Below are 14771 nucleotides of genomic sequence, written 5' to 3'. Positions count from 1 at the left end.
GGCTGTGCTGGCTAGGGATCATGGGAATTGTAGTCCGTCATGTCTGGAAGGTGTCAGGTAGGGAAATATTGACCTCTCTACTTTGAAGGCTTCTAAGCAACTAAATTTTGCACTGGTAATATATGTAAAAGGGGGGTTGTGCTTTATCAGTAAATCAGTTGTGCAAGCTGTAAGAAGAGCAAAAAAAAATGGTAGGTGCTGGGGACTTCTGAATGACTATACAGGTAGTCTTCGCTTAATGGCCACAATTGGGCCTGGAGTTCCAGTCACTAAGCAGTACGGTCATTAAGTGAATCTGGCCAGACTTAATGACCTTTTGTAGCAGTCGTGAAGTGAATCACACCGTTCCCCATTGATTTCGCTTGTCAGAAGTCAGCCGGGAAGGTTGAAAATGGCAATCCCATGACCATGGGGCGCTGCAATGGTTGTAAATGCGATCTGGTTGCCAAGTACCCAAATCGTGATCATGTGACCATGGGGATGCTGTGATAGTTGTAAGTGCAAGGACAGTTGCAAGTTGGGTTTTTCCGGCGCTGTCGTAAGTCTGAACCATTGCTAAACATATGGTCATTAAGTGAGGACTACCTGTACAGAAAGGTCTTTAGCAAAGCTTTATTATAATTTGAAATACATCACCCATCTCCTAACAAGCCTTCAAGGTTGCTCTATTTTTATGCAAGTTAGGATCCCTAATCTAGAGTCTATCCTGCAAGCCAATTTCTACTTACTTATATCCCATCAAGCGAAAGGTGCTCAACTCTGGGTACAGTTCCTGATAAGCAACACCTCATGTTTGTCTTTCCCTCTCCTGCCCTCTTTCACGTACTATACTTCTCATGTGCTTTACAGATCAAAGAACACAATTAATCCCTTGTATCAGTTTTGGGAAGAGCAGAGCCTCGAGGACCTCCAAGAGGCTGTAGAACCCATTAACGAGGTGAGCATTTTCACTCAAGCTCCATTGCCCTGTTTCCTTTGGAAGGACGTTTGCTCTTCTCTAGGGCTGGGGAGTCTGCTAATTCCCACCCATCTGGGAGGCCTTCTAATGAAGGTGGTTCTCCTAGACCAGCTCCCAGATATCGTGAGCTCCAGCATCCCCGCGTCCTTCAACACTGGTCCTGCTGAGAATGGTAGTTCAGCAGCCATTGCCACAAGTCCTCGGTGGACAGCAGTGATGAAAAGCGAATTGGAAAGTGCTTGTGTTTCCTTTCTCTAGACCATCCTGTTGCCGTTTCTTCTTTCTTCCAACTGTTGTGTCTATTTGTGCAGGGCAAAGGTGAAGAGGAAGACGACTTCCTGAAAGGTGAAACTCCCCAGCACGAGGGCCTGATCGGTGTGACGCCGAGTTCTTTCAACTCCCTTGTTCAGAATTCAGAAACCAGTCTGGGTTCACCACCAGTGACACCTCTGCAGTTGCAGCTCTGACTTCTGGAGGTCTGCCGGACAACGACCACGTTTCTATCAGAGACGTTGGCAGGGGAGGTGGACGCTTTCAGAACTCTTGATTTCTAGCAGCAGTTCTGACCGCAGGATTGAAAATCTGCAGCATGGACACGGATTGTACGCTAAGCTTTCTGTACCTACCCAGAGGAAGGTGTAAGTGGAAGAGCCATCAGCCTTTCACATTATTTTTTTCCTTTAGGGTTTCCATATTTCGATTCAGAACAGATCCCCTGAGTTTAAATACAGACTACGATCCAGGGAATGATGGAATTAGTTCTGCATGTTGATACCTATGGATTTAAAAAAAAAAAAAAAACTACATTTTTAAAGCAAACTTGCTAGTCAGAACACACAGCTCTGCTTTTTTTGGTTAAAAAAAAAAGACCTGCTTTGAATACAGCTTTTACAAGACTCCTGCTTAATCCGAGGAGACGACAGAGCGTCAAACGTTATGCCAAAACCATTTAAGAGCTTCATATTCAGTGGTGTATGAAATAAGATTTGTGATTATTCTGGTTTTGTTACTGAGCTGCTACTTTATGCTGCCTGGGTCAGAAGACCAGGACAGTATCTGCTCTGTTCTGTGTGAAGAAACACTGGCCTGACAGCTGGCTTTTTCATCAACACCATCGTCCAGAGCATCTGCCACTGAGCATGAAGGATGTAAGCCAGCCGAGGAGATATTTGACAAGCTGTGCGGCGTGCAGCTCTCTTCCAAAACCTCGTCGCCAGAGGTGACAGATCACCCTCTGCTTATGGTAGAGCCAACCCTGAATGTCTGGTTTACCCTATTGACTCTAGAGGTTTAGCTTCAGCAGTGCGTAGGTAGGTCTGCTGTACAACAGCCAGAGTGTGAAAATTGCAGTAAGTGTACTTGCCAAGACTGAACTTTCCATAGATAACCTGTCCACCTGTTCCATCAAGTCCCAGCAATTCAGATTTCAAATGCTGACCCTTGAGAGCAGTTTCCAGCATCACAGAAGTATCCCCCTGAAACCAGGTAATCATGTAGAGGGAGTTCTTAAACAGTGGCTTGCAACCCCGTAGAGGGGGAAGAAGTAAATTTGAGGGAGGAGGGAGTCACAAATTGGGTGTGTGTGTGTAGATATTTATGTAAAAATATCCAAGCAGGATATTTTTTAAGGTCTTGCTCCCATTTTGCCTGGGTAAGCTGATAATTCTTCAAGCTTTGCACCCAAAGCTGGATCACCGCCTTCAGAGCTCAGTCCCATTGTGCCTGGACCGGCTAAAAACAAAGTCTACAATTTCTGCTATAAAGAACAACCCAAACCAACGTGGAACAAGGCGTGAGAGTGGTCATCTCAAAAACAAAACCCAGATTTCAGGAATTATGCAAGACTTAAGCAAAAAATCCTTTCCATTTAAAAACAAAAAAGGTTTTGAATTTGTTTTATTCTGAATGAAAATGTTTCATTTGATAAAGCTGGAAGGTTCTGTCATTCTTTAATTATATAGATTAAACATTAAAGGTGAGTTGGGTTTTTTTTGCTCAACTGGTACCCCTCCGAAATTGTTAGCATACAAACCCATTTATCAGTATAGGGGGTTGTGGCATTGCAAAGTTAGAGAACCCTTGATGTGGAAAGGGTGGGGTTCATCATTTACTTTGGTCAAAGAGGGTTACCCTTTCCTCAGTGATCCCTTGATCTATATACTACTAAAACTTTGTTTGATACTTTGTAACCTTTAACTGGGCAAAACGGTGCATCGTAGGGCAACTGTTTTGGAAGCAAGGTACCTCAAATGGGCTAACTTAAAGAATGCGCTCAAATCCAGTACCCATGACTCTTGTGGAATAGAAATTTGGTAAACGTTATAAAACATTTTATGACCTAGAAATTAACATAATACATTTTATGACGATACCAAACATCATCAAGCACTTCCTGTAGTCAGCTCCTGATGTTTGAGCTATACAGTTCAACATGGGCTACTTTCAAGGCAGATCCATCTCTCCCTGAATTTTTAAGAACTTTTCCAGTACATTAGGAGCTCTGCCATTGTTGAAGGCATTGAGGAATCTGGTAAGGAAATATCTCTGAAATGGTGACTCGACAGGTCACAGATTGTCTAGTCATCATTTATGAATAGTCTTGATGATAGTCAACTCAATAGTCTTGAGTTAGGGATGCCAACAAATTGGAAATGCTCGAATAATGAGAGTCAGTGATGTTAAGAGTTATACATTAATAACTGGAGGGACGTGGTCTCCTTACCACTGCCCTCCCTTTCCAGAACACAGGGAGACAGGTTGTCCCACCAACACAATCCCTGCAACACTTGATAATATTTCCTTAGTCCTCTGCCCAGCAGTTTCTTGGCTTTTTTGCTTGCATTGACACCTTGTCAAGAGCTCCAGCTTCCACCCTTTAAATTAGAAGCTTGGCAACCAATATTAGATTGGGACTCTTGACAGAATTTCCACTGGTCTTTAGCTGAAAGAAGGACAGTTTTTCTGCAACAGATTTTCCACAACCACATCACTAAACATTTGGGATGATCTCAAGAGGGGGGTTGATGATAGCTGATTAAGGTGTGGCCATGTCCTCTATGGTTTGCCCTAGAGTAGATCCTTTTTCGTTTCTGGCAAAGTCTTCTGTGGTATGGCTGAGAAAAAAAATCAGTAGAAAATGTTCCCCTCTCCCCCCAGCAGTAAGGGATGGTAAAACCTGCACAGATCAAATATCAGGAAGCTATTTATCAAAGACACAAGAGCCCCAACAGGACAAAAGGGGTGAAACTGCTTTGCCTGTGCAAACCTCTCACAACTCACTGGCATTGGGCTGGTTTCTCCTGAGCAGGAGAAAATGGAAGGAGAATAGTTTGGACAACTTAAGTCAGTGATGAAAGGGCAACTTCATAATTTCCTTCACTAGCAAACTCAGGCACCTAAGTGCTGACGGATATAGAAATGAAATGAGATAAATAAAGTTCTTACTTACCTAGGAGATTCTTTAGTAGAAGCATATAGTTGCACATTGGAAACAAAAATCAAATAGCCACAAATGGCCCTGTGCAAGCATCCTAATGTGATGAACAGATACCCATGTCTGTGCTTTAAAAATGAGATTTTAAAACACATCAGGACTTCTCCAAGGGGCTCTTTGTCCCTTTAAGGGCAAAACGTTTTTCCTGTCCAGTTAATTTCACCTTCTCCTTACCTTCTCCACGACTCTTACCTGTGTTGCCTTGGCTGTGTTTAAAAAGTGAGTTTGAATACCTGTCTTAGAAAGTTCCAAATGAATTTGTTTGTTGCCTTAAAAATTACAGTGTTCTGCTGTTTTTGTAGCCCCCAACAAGCAGTCTGAGTGTGGAGTAAGAGCTACCCCATCTTACTTGCACTGGGCAGTGTAGAACCGGGAGGGAGAGGGACTTTAGAGAAAGCTAAACAAGCCATGGTTGGCTTTAATTGTGGTTGGCTGAATAAGCTACATGGCTTTCAACCCACACTGACTAGATTCATATAGTGAATCTAAGGCTTTCCTTCCCTCTCTTCACCATCCTCAAGAGCAAGATGAATGACATCAGCGATCAAAGTAATAAAGACCTCCCCCCTGGATCTGCCAAGTTAATGAGGTAATAATGAAGCTTTCAAATTTTAAGGTGTACAAGGATAGACAAAGTTAGACAACAAGTAAAGCAAGGAAGCAGAGACTGCACACTTCTATTTGGACAGGCTTCATGATAATACTTTCTAGGATAAGGAAAGCTTTGTAAGTCTGCATTTCTGATGAACGACTAAGCTTCCATTGTTTTTCTTAAAACTTCAGCATGTTTCATGAATTAAATCAGAGTAAGCACACTGACCTCAATAGAGCCTGATTCCTACTGAATTTAATTAAATCTGATTAGGATTACCGTTGGAACCCCCCAACCTTGATGTACCTTTTTTGGTGTCTGTTTTATGCACATTTTAACTAGCATGTTAACTCCTTTTGAGTAGAAATTATGGGGACACAGAAGATCTATACGCGTCAATATTTTATCTGGAGTTTGCTCGGGAATTTGGCTACAGAGGATGTCCCAGTTATTACCTGTACTTCAGGTTCTTCACATAATTTGGGGAAAACCAACAAGGGAATACAGTTCGAGAGATTCAGAAGAGACAAAGGGACTCTATGGGCACCCCTGTTTGTATTTCGCTCTAGCAATCTGGCGGGGATGGATAATTTGCAATGGTTCCAGACAGTGCTCCCAATTTGTCTGGATTTTTAGCAAGGTGAAGATCTCACTTGCACTAGAAGGCCTTGGGTATAAGGAAGTTGGCAGGCATGCAAGCTGCTGCATATCCCTGACGCTGTGCTTTTAATAACTGTGTGATCTGCAGACAGCCAAAGCATTAGCATTAGGCAGAGAGTGACTTCCCCACCTGAAATTAGCAGATCAGGTCACTAGTGAACAGCTGGAGAAGAAGAAGAACAGCCATGCTCCCCACCTGCTCTGTAGGACTTTCTCCTCCTTGATGCAAATAGGCTGCCCAGCCAGTACCTGCCCTCTTTCTTTCAGGGGCCATTGAAACTGCTTCTTGAGATGTTTCCATCTTGTTCTTGGGAGCCCCGAAACATGGCTGCAGGCTGTGTACCCTTTGAAAGCTATTTCTCCTTCTCAGGAGTCACAGGTGAGTTCTGAAAAGCAAACCAAAGGCAATGAACAGTACAGAACCTCAGTGGAGGACTTACGATGCCTGAAATTACTCCCCCATTTGAAGTCGCTGGCAGTGCAGAAAGTCCCTTTTTCCTCTGAAGCTGCACTGATACAGTCTGGCTACAGGGCTAACCCCCTTTCCAGCTTTGCGCAGGAGGCTGAGACAAAAACTAACCAAATGGATTATCTTGACCAGCTAAGCTACATAAACTCACTCACCATGGTTGACACTAACCCAGTGTTTCTCAACCTCGGCCACTTTAAGGTGTGGGGACTTCAACTCCCAGAATTCCCCAGCCAGCTATGCTGGCTGGGGAATTCTGGGAGTTGAAGTCCCCACACCTTAAAGTGGCCGAGGTTGAGAAACATGGCACTAACCAAACAGCATTTTGTCCATCTGCAGCTGCTAGGCCCTTGACTGATCTGGCTAGGCGTGTTATGGGACCTCAATTCCTGTTCCAGAACTGTCCATTGGCATCTGGTTTGCTTTCACACAAGTTGGCAATGTTTTGATAGCTGGTAGGGGCAATGGTCACATGGCTTGTGGGCCTGGCCTAGATTTTGTTTGTTTGCTTCCCCTCTCAAAATGACAGGAGCTCTGCCCTTACTTTCAACTGGTCAGAGGTAGTTCTAGAGGCTTCCAAAATAGGATGGACCGGCACCATTTCTAGCTTTGGGTCTCCCTCAGTCTGCTTACCACTGACTTTTCACATTGCTTTATCCTGTCTTTCTGCTCCCTGGACATATAAGATGGCTTGATCCATGGGAAGTCTGCTCTTTGAACAATTCCTCCAGTCTTGCTTCAAGAACCCATATTGATTGATTGATTTAAAATATGTATAGATGTATTTCTACCTCCAGAGGTTCTAAAAAATGCTTTATTGCGTCATTCACCTGCAGACATTTTTCTCAAACCTCACAGACTTAGAAGGAACCTCTGAAAGCTATCTGATTCAAAAGCTTACAGCAGTATCTTTCTTGCAGGCCCAGAAACTCCCAAATTACCAGCAGAGAAGCCCCAGGGAGATGCCACGTATTTAGGAGACCCCTTGCATGGAGCACCATCTGGAGTTGATGAATTGAACATGTAAGTGATGTCACCGGCATCCACTTTGCTGGTTCCCATCTCTGGAGGCTGAAATAATGGAGGACGTAGGGAGGTGTCAGCTACATAACATGCATAACACCCCAGGTTGGGTCCTTCACATCTCCAGGGAAGTTGGAGGAAACTCTTTGTGAAATGCTGGATAATTTTTTGGTCACTCACTCACTGGGATTGACCAGTGCAAACCATGTTTTAACCATAGCTTGTTGAACAGTCCATAATAGTCTGGTTTCCTATGCCTTACCCAGCCATGAATTATTTTTAATCACAGCTAGTTAAGCCATAGGTAACTCAACCCATGCAGAATGGTCTTGGTTATACAACCCACTAAGCAAAACCCCTGTTAGGGCCTAATGCAATGTATGAACCTAGTCAGCAGCTACTACATTGATCTAGATGGATCAGTGTTTTGATTCAGATCTGCTTCACAAGTCACACTAAGGCATGGTTTGTGTAATGGTTAAATAGTATTTGTATTTGTTGAATAAAATACAGATGCCTGGGTTTGCTTGACATCCTTTCATAAACCATGCTTTATAAACCACAGTTGGCTAGATTCACAAACCATGCTAAGCCAAATGAAACTAGTGGTTAAGGCAATGGGCTAGAAACCAGGAGGTGGTGAGTTCTAGTTCCGCCTTAGGCATGAAAGCCGGCTGGGTGACCTTGGGCCAGTCACTCTCTCTCAGCCCAAGAGCCAATCAGGCGTGGCAGGAGAGTTCTAGTCCCACCTTGGGCAAGAAAGCCAGCTGGGTGACTTTGGGCCAGTCACTCTCTCTCAGCCCAAGAGCCAATCAGGCGTGGCAGGAGAGTTCTAGTCCCACCTTGGGCAAGAAAGCCAGCTGGGTGACTTTGGGCCAGTCAGTCTCTCTCAGCCCAACCCACCTCACAGGGTTGTTGTTGTGGGGAAAACAGGAGGAGGAGGGAGTATTAGGTATGTTTGCCGCCTTGAGTTATTTATAAAAATAATAAAGGCGGGATAGAAAATAAACAAACAAGTAAATCAATAATGCAAAATGGAGTGACTTATTCAAAATTGTGACTTACTCAACAGATAAGCCATGGGTTATTAAGGTGTGCATCTGCATGAAATACTAAACAGATTCAAGTAAGGGAGATGGTTTCTAATCTGGTTTCCTGCTCTTTTCTCTCATGGTTGAGGAGAAACTACCTAGAATTTATCTACTGGAAACAATCTATGTAAAAAAAAAACCTAATATGAAATACTCTGGGATCCAAGAGGAGCAGTTTGAAATACATGAAAAGCTGTATTTTGAAGGCTGCAGAATATGAAATACCCATCCAACTAGGTCTTCTATAATAGAGCTCTCCATAATTTCTGTGGCGTGATGAGCTTGCCTCTCAATGACACCTGTGAACTTTATGCTGCGCTATATTGTTATGATCTATGATTAAAACGATAAAACTTACCTACCTGTGAACAGCAATGGAAAGGTGATGAACCTCAACAAGAAAAAGAAGGACAGATAATTCCAGCTGACAACAAATGCTTTCCCTTCTTTGACCCAGGTTTACCCACCCGAGAGTCATTCAGAAACTCCGGATGAGGGCCATTCCAAGGAAGATGCGTCGTACCCCGAAGAATACACTGGTCTTGGAAGTGGTAAAGCGCTTCAAACCATCTGAAGCATCTGTTACTTCTCCAGTGGTTGAGGGGAACCTGCTCTTCCCTTCAACTTTCATTTAGAGTTTGCCTGTTGGATGTCATCGGTTGTAAAAACTAACTTGATATAAAATACTTTGGGATCCAGGATTTGAGAGAACCTGTTTTAAATAAAATACAGCCAAAATGCTTTATTTTGAAGGCTACAGAATATGATAGCTCCACAAACCTAGCTTTGTACTTGTCCCATGGGAAATATACAGAATTTCTAGACTCATTCCAAGTTTATAGCTCTTGTCCCCAACCCCAGCTACATTTTCCAAGTCAAATTTCCCTTTGCTCTCTTAATTTGAAGGTTGAAGAGGTGTTTTATAGCTAGCAAGAGATGGCCTAGCAGTGCGTAGAGCATCTGCAGTGAAGTTTGCTGTCACAAGTCAAAGATGTTTTGCTGTTCTTTGGGTGTCTTGAACTCACAGATCTCCTAGGCTGAAAATCTCTCTTGCACGAGACCCTTATGCAAAACACTGGTTCATGTTTTAATCTCCAGCATTGTTTCATGTGTATCTTCTGCAGGAAGGCACATTGGCATTGTCCTCCTTGACAGCTGTCTGGGATAATGCCTCAACATTCATCACACCTTTCCAGGATAAGTACTATCAGGTTAGTATCTATGGAGATGGAGTTCCACTTTTATCAGGGCATGAGGCCCCAGCTGGCGAGTATCTCTGAAAATGTGCATAGTTCTCATCTGACATTATTCAAAGACAGTGTGGATTTGGCTTTCTGTCTTTAGCAGTCAATTGCTGGTTTATGTGACAGCGTCTGGTGTAGTGGTAAAGGTGCTGGATTAGAAACCAGGAGACTGTGAGTTCTAATGCAGTTCTAGTGCTTATACCACCACACACACACGCACCATGTTTGCGTAGGTTCCTTCCTTCGTTAGCTTAATTTTTAGAAAATCAAAATTAAAAAAAAAAAGAGTTTAGTACGCTACAAAGCCAAACACCAGCCTCTAAGCCTCAGTTATTTACAAAAGGCCACATGGGTATTTTTGGACAATAAGAATGACTCTGCTTTGTTTGGAGTGGGAAAGGACAAATTTAATTTGGAGGTAGTAGATCATCCTATTTTCATAATTTCAGTTTAATCATTAGCAATTAGAAATCCCTCTGAATTAGTATGGGTTTATCGGGGTTGTGTTGGGGGACTTAGAGTTAACTGTCCCCTCATTTCAGTTTCTGGACTCTTGTCTCTTTGAGGTTTCGATAAAGCTGAGACCGCACCTCCCTGAATTTCTAGAAGCCCTGGCCAAAATCTATGAGGTATGTGCCCTACTGCAACTAAATTTGATCTGTGCTGAGTTGAATATGATGCAGAGCACCTGTAGAAGATGGCTAAAGATCCAGGAAGTGACTACGGGTCAGAGGCAATGCATGTGTCTTCCAAGCAGAAGGCCTTGAGTTTAAGTCCCATGCTGGGCTAAATAGACAAAGAGGCTGGGTTCACAAGGTTTATTTTGATGGAGTTTTTAAAGGTTCATAAAAGAACTCCAAGCAGCTAACAACAATCTTGCAAAGCAGAAGCATGAACCAAGAAAGAAACTTGCACACTAAGCTTAATTATGTTCAGAAAATAATTCAGTCTTCACACAGTAGTTAGATGAAGAAAAAAGAGATAGCTTACATTTATTCAGTAGATCTGGATACAAGTAGCTTCATAGTAGAAAGCACTTATTCATCACTGGTTCTTTGTAGACATTTTCTATGGAAATAGAAATGTCTGTGTGCAAGCAAGATGAAAGGATGAGAGCTGCATTCTGCAGCACCTCCTGCTTGCAGGTGTGCCAAAAGGTAATGGAGATCGTTAATCCCCAAACCCATGGAGGAGGAGGAAGTGGAAATCAGGTGACCCATGTGACATCCCACAAGCACAATAGAGATGCGTTTACTAGAGAAACCCCCTTTTTATGCTTATGAGACAATGCTGAGTTGACCCCCTGATAATTCCAACATATTTAACCTTTACTCAATAACCACGGTTGGCCCAGGATTGCATGATAGGCTAAGCCATGAACCATTGTTTGCATTGCAAACCACAGTTGCCGATTCATCCAACACACTAAACCATAAACAAGCCAACTGCATTATGGCGTAGCATGAGAGCCAGAACCTGCCAAAGCTTGGTACGGTGTAGGGTAATAATCTGTGCTCTTCCTTTCTCCAGGAGCAAAGGCAGATGCTGTGGCTAAATGCTGAGGCTGATGGACACATCTGGAATTTTGCAAAAGGCTTGGAGACCTCTACTCACCCATCATCTTTATTTATAAAGCTCCCTGGATTCCAGGGGCCAATTCTAGCCCTCCAGATGTTAAACAAGAACTGCCAGCATTTCTAGGAAGTACAGCTAGTAGAAGTCGGCAATATCTGCCATTCTGCCGGTTGCAGATAGTTCTCCTCCTGCCCTGAAGCAAACAAACAAAAGCTAAAAATTAAACATCTTGGGTTTCTACGTAACATTCCATAGGTCCAGAATGCATTGGCCTCCACAAGCATCATGTTCCCCACCCCACATTAGAGCCTGACATAAAATGATCCTTAAGATTTTTTTGTGGCTTTGTGATAAAGGCAAAAGTATGGTTGGAAAGTCCTAAACCATTTCAGCTCAAATTCTTCAGTTAATACTTGAAGTAAATAAAAAGAATTTGAGGAAAGAGGGCTGGTGTCTTGGCTTCTCTACTTAAAATCAATCATTGGTCACAACATAATGTCAGAGGATTACTTTGGATGTTCCAAAACCTGCTGAGAAATCCTTCTTCCTATTTCTTTTTAGATCTTTGTGTTCACCACTGCCAAGCAAGATTATGTTGATAAAATTTTGAAGGTCCTTGGACCACGGAGAAAGCTGATCAGGTGATGAAGCCCTTGGAATACAGCATCTTTGGCCACCACTGTGTTAATTTTTAACTCAACTTTTCACTGGGGAAGATGACAGAATTTGCAGAAAATGGCAAAATTATTTGATTAGGGAGAAGACAACAAATACATTTATTAGTGATTGGAAACCCTTTATGGACTTTTTGCTGAAAATGGAAAAAAAAGAATTGATGACTTACTTATAGATTTGATGATTGGAAAGGGAAGAATATGGGAAGAGAGAATTATATGTAATCTTAGTGAGGATAGATGATAAATTCATGTAACTGCTGTAAAGAAGCCACTTCTTTATATACTTTTCTTTCCTTTTCTCTACTTCCTTTTTTGCTTGTTTTATATCTTTTTTTACCCTCTTTCTTTTCTATAAATTTATACTGTAGGTTCTTTATTACTGTAAACAATCTTTTAATAAAAACTATTTAAAAAATTTAACTCAACTTTTCCTGAAGAACATAGAATTAAATCAGATGGGTCACCCAACACCTTAAGTTTAGCAAATTTTCTTTCTAAGTTTCTTTCTACGTTGCCGCAGGTCTTCCTGCTGGTTAGATTGGGTTAGTCTCAGAGAAACCAGGTGAGATCTTTGAGTCTTTCCTTGTTTTCTAGGCAGGGTTTTGAGGAAGTGGTAGCAGCCGAAGAAATAACGGGTCAAGACAAGACTTGAAAAGGTTAAATTTCTTGGATGCTCCTCAGCTTTATCTCCTCACGCCTGTCTTGTTTTCTTCCAAGGCACCAGCTGTATCAAGAGGACTGTCTCTGTAGCCATGGTTCCTATGTAAAGGACTTGTCAGTATTGGAAAGAGGTCTGGATAGGACTGTGGCGGTTGCAACTTACCTGCAAGCGTTCCCCTACCAGGTGATGACCAGGTGTGGTTCCTCAACATCACAAGAGAGGATACTGCCCCGTAGCAAGCCATCCCATGGGTTTCTGTAGCTTGGGACAGAACATTTTGACTTGGAATATTTCCCTTCAGGGTCTCTGGTAGAAGTTTTCTCCATCACCCACTCTCTGATTTTTTTCATGAGGAAGGTGCATATGTGCATCCTGCTTGTATATGAACATGGATCCCTTAGGGTGCTTTCAAATCGGTGGTTGGCAACATTTCAAAAGTTGGAGCTAGCTGTTAATGGTTTAGAGCAGTGTTTCTCAACCTTGGCAACTTTAAGATGCATGGACTTCAACTCCCAGAATTCCCCACCCAGTGCTGCCTGGGGAATTCTGGGAGTCGATGTCCATGCATCCCAAAGTTGCCAAGGTTGAAAAACATTGATGTGAAATGTGTGGAGCTGTGATCCTGCGCAAATAGGGAGCTCCTGCATTACACTTTAAAAATAAAAATTGGGTCTGTGGGCTTGTTTCTTTTTTAAAGCTGAACCTTTAGAGTTTTTGTGGTAGGTTTTGCATTTTTCCTCCTCCAAATGGCAAAAGATCGCCCCAGTCATTGGAGGCAATTGCGCTAGTGAAAGTCACACTCATTTTCGAAGGGGAACAACAAGAAAGGAAAGTTTTGGGGAAATTGCACATGGATCGTGGACTTCAGTCTGCCCATTCTTGCTCTTTAATGGAGTTAGTTGCCAGAATAAACAACTGATCTGATGGTGGTGGAAACTCAGCTATTTAAAGCTTCTGACTTGCTTGGCCTCTGCCTGATACAGAATTAAAGGTAAATTTCTAAATGAATGTTCTTGTCTCCTGTTTTCTGTCTAGATGTCCAATGTGGTGGTGGTCCCTAAGTGGGAGGGTGATTCCCAAGACAAAGAATTGCTTCACCTTATTCCAGCGCTCCAAACGATTAGCCAGGCAGTAAGTACAGTAAGTGACTGATCAGAATGAATGGAGAAGCCACAGAGCTGAATGGGCAAGCGCTGGGAGCGATGAGATTATATACTGAAAAGATTCCAGTTTTTTATTTGTTTTTATTTTTTTATTATTTTTATGATCTATCCTCAACCTCTTAGATGGAAACTTCAAACATGGCAGCTGTGATTTTTTTTTCCTGATGCATATCTAGGAATCAGACACATTATTTACATTTGGGGGGCTTTCTTTTTCTGGATTATAGTGTCATAGAGCGGGACAGGTCCATGAGTCCAACCCTGTGCATGGCACAGGAACCCTAATTAAATCTCCCTGGCAGATGACTATCCACCCTTTGTTTAAAAGAGCAACAGCCGCTATCGCTTTAGGCCGATGGTTCCAACGGTAAACTGCTGGATACAGAAAGATGTGCATATTTTAAAAAACATTCTGATCTTTTAAAACCAAAGATGGACCGGAGTGAAAGAAAATACAGTGACTTTGCAGCTATCTCTGTAGCCAGTAATATTTGGAACTAAAATTATACCTTTATGTATTTATGTTGTGTTTGCAGGTTGACATTCGCACTGAAATAGAGAGAAAACATCGTGGCCAGGGGAAGGCTGAGATATAACGCCCGCTTCTGTTATGAGTAACCTCTTCAAATTTAATTTAAACTCTCAAAGAGCTTAAATCATAACCTAGCTTGGATATTTTTGGCCAGCTATCCCAGAGGACCTGTTTCAGTTCTGTTGCCTTGAAATGGATAGAAGTCTGGGGGGTGATGAGCCGTTGAATCACTTGGTGCATTTGTTACCATTTCAGGGAAACAACGGATGCACCAAAATGGTCTTTCTTTTGATATCTAAGTAGGGAGAGAAACCAATATTGCTCCATCCATTATGTATGTACCCATCTTTCTCCTGCTGGCAATATATTTTGAGGTGTGCTTGGAAGGAATGTCTTCCAAGTACCTCAATCTGTTTATTTCTTGGCTTCTGCAAATGCACAAAGCAGATATAAATATATGGTTTCTGACTCATCAAAAGGCTTCCATACAGCATTAACACCATTTTTAAGAGGCTGGGCTTTGCAGAAGAGGTTCTTTGTACAAAAATACTTCTTTTTGTGTTTTATTTCTGCTATTGTCTTTCAACTGTAAGTGCAATGTCATAAACAAGTAATAAAATGAGATTTGTTTTC

The 14771-nt window shown here is 42.3% G+C and overlaps 2 protein-coding genes across 4 annotated transcripts in view; both read left to right on the top strand.

The window, feature by feature from the left end:
- Positions 1-2932, top strand: part of RRN3 (RRN3 homolog, RNA polymerase I transcription factor) — an 18034-nt gene extending 15102 nt beyond the window's left edge. The window contains exons 17-18 of the mRNA XM_063315147.1: positions 850-937; positions 1270-2932. Coding sequence (XP_063171217.1) covers positions 850-937; positions 1270-1425 — 244 coding nt within the window. The 3' untranslated portion in view covers positions 1426-2932. The remainder of the gene's footprint in view (positions 1-849; positions 938-1269) is intronic.
- On the top strand, positions 2329-14771 carry LOC134505451 (CTD small phosphatase-like protein 2-B). 3 transcript variants are annotated; one of them, XM_063315150.1, is made up of 10 exons: positions 2329-2443; positions 5971-6082; positions 7093-7195; positions 8744-8837; positions 9411-9497; positions 10097-10159; positions 11667-11746; positions 12500-12626; positions 13479-13574; positions 14143-14771. In XM_063315150.1, exons 2-10 carry the CDS (start codon positions 5995-5997, stop codon positions 14200-14202), a joined length of 798 nt encoding a protein of 265 aa, XP_063171220.1. In that variant the 5' UTR covers positions 2329-2443; positions 5971-5994; the 3' UTR covers positions 14203-14771. The 3 variants fall into 3 exon arrangements, with proteins under 3 accessions (XP_063171220.1, XP_063171219.1, XP_063171221.1); XM_063315149.1 differs by having other exon boundaries at positions 10073-10159; XM_063315151.1 differs by lacking the exon at positions 5971-6082 and having other exon boundaries at positions 2338-2443; positions 10073-10159.

Source organism: Candoia aspera, chromosome 14 (assembly GCF_035149785.1).
Source record: "Candoia aspera isolate rCanAsp1 chromosome 14, rCanAsp1.hap2, whole genome shotgun sequence".
NCBI lineage: Eukaryota > Metazoa > Chordata > Lepidosauria > Squamata > Boidae > Candoia > Candoia aspera.
This window is presented reverse-complemented; position numbering and strand designations above follow the sequence as displayed.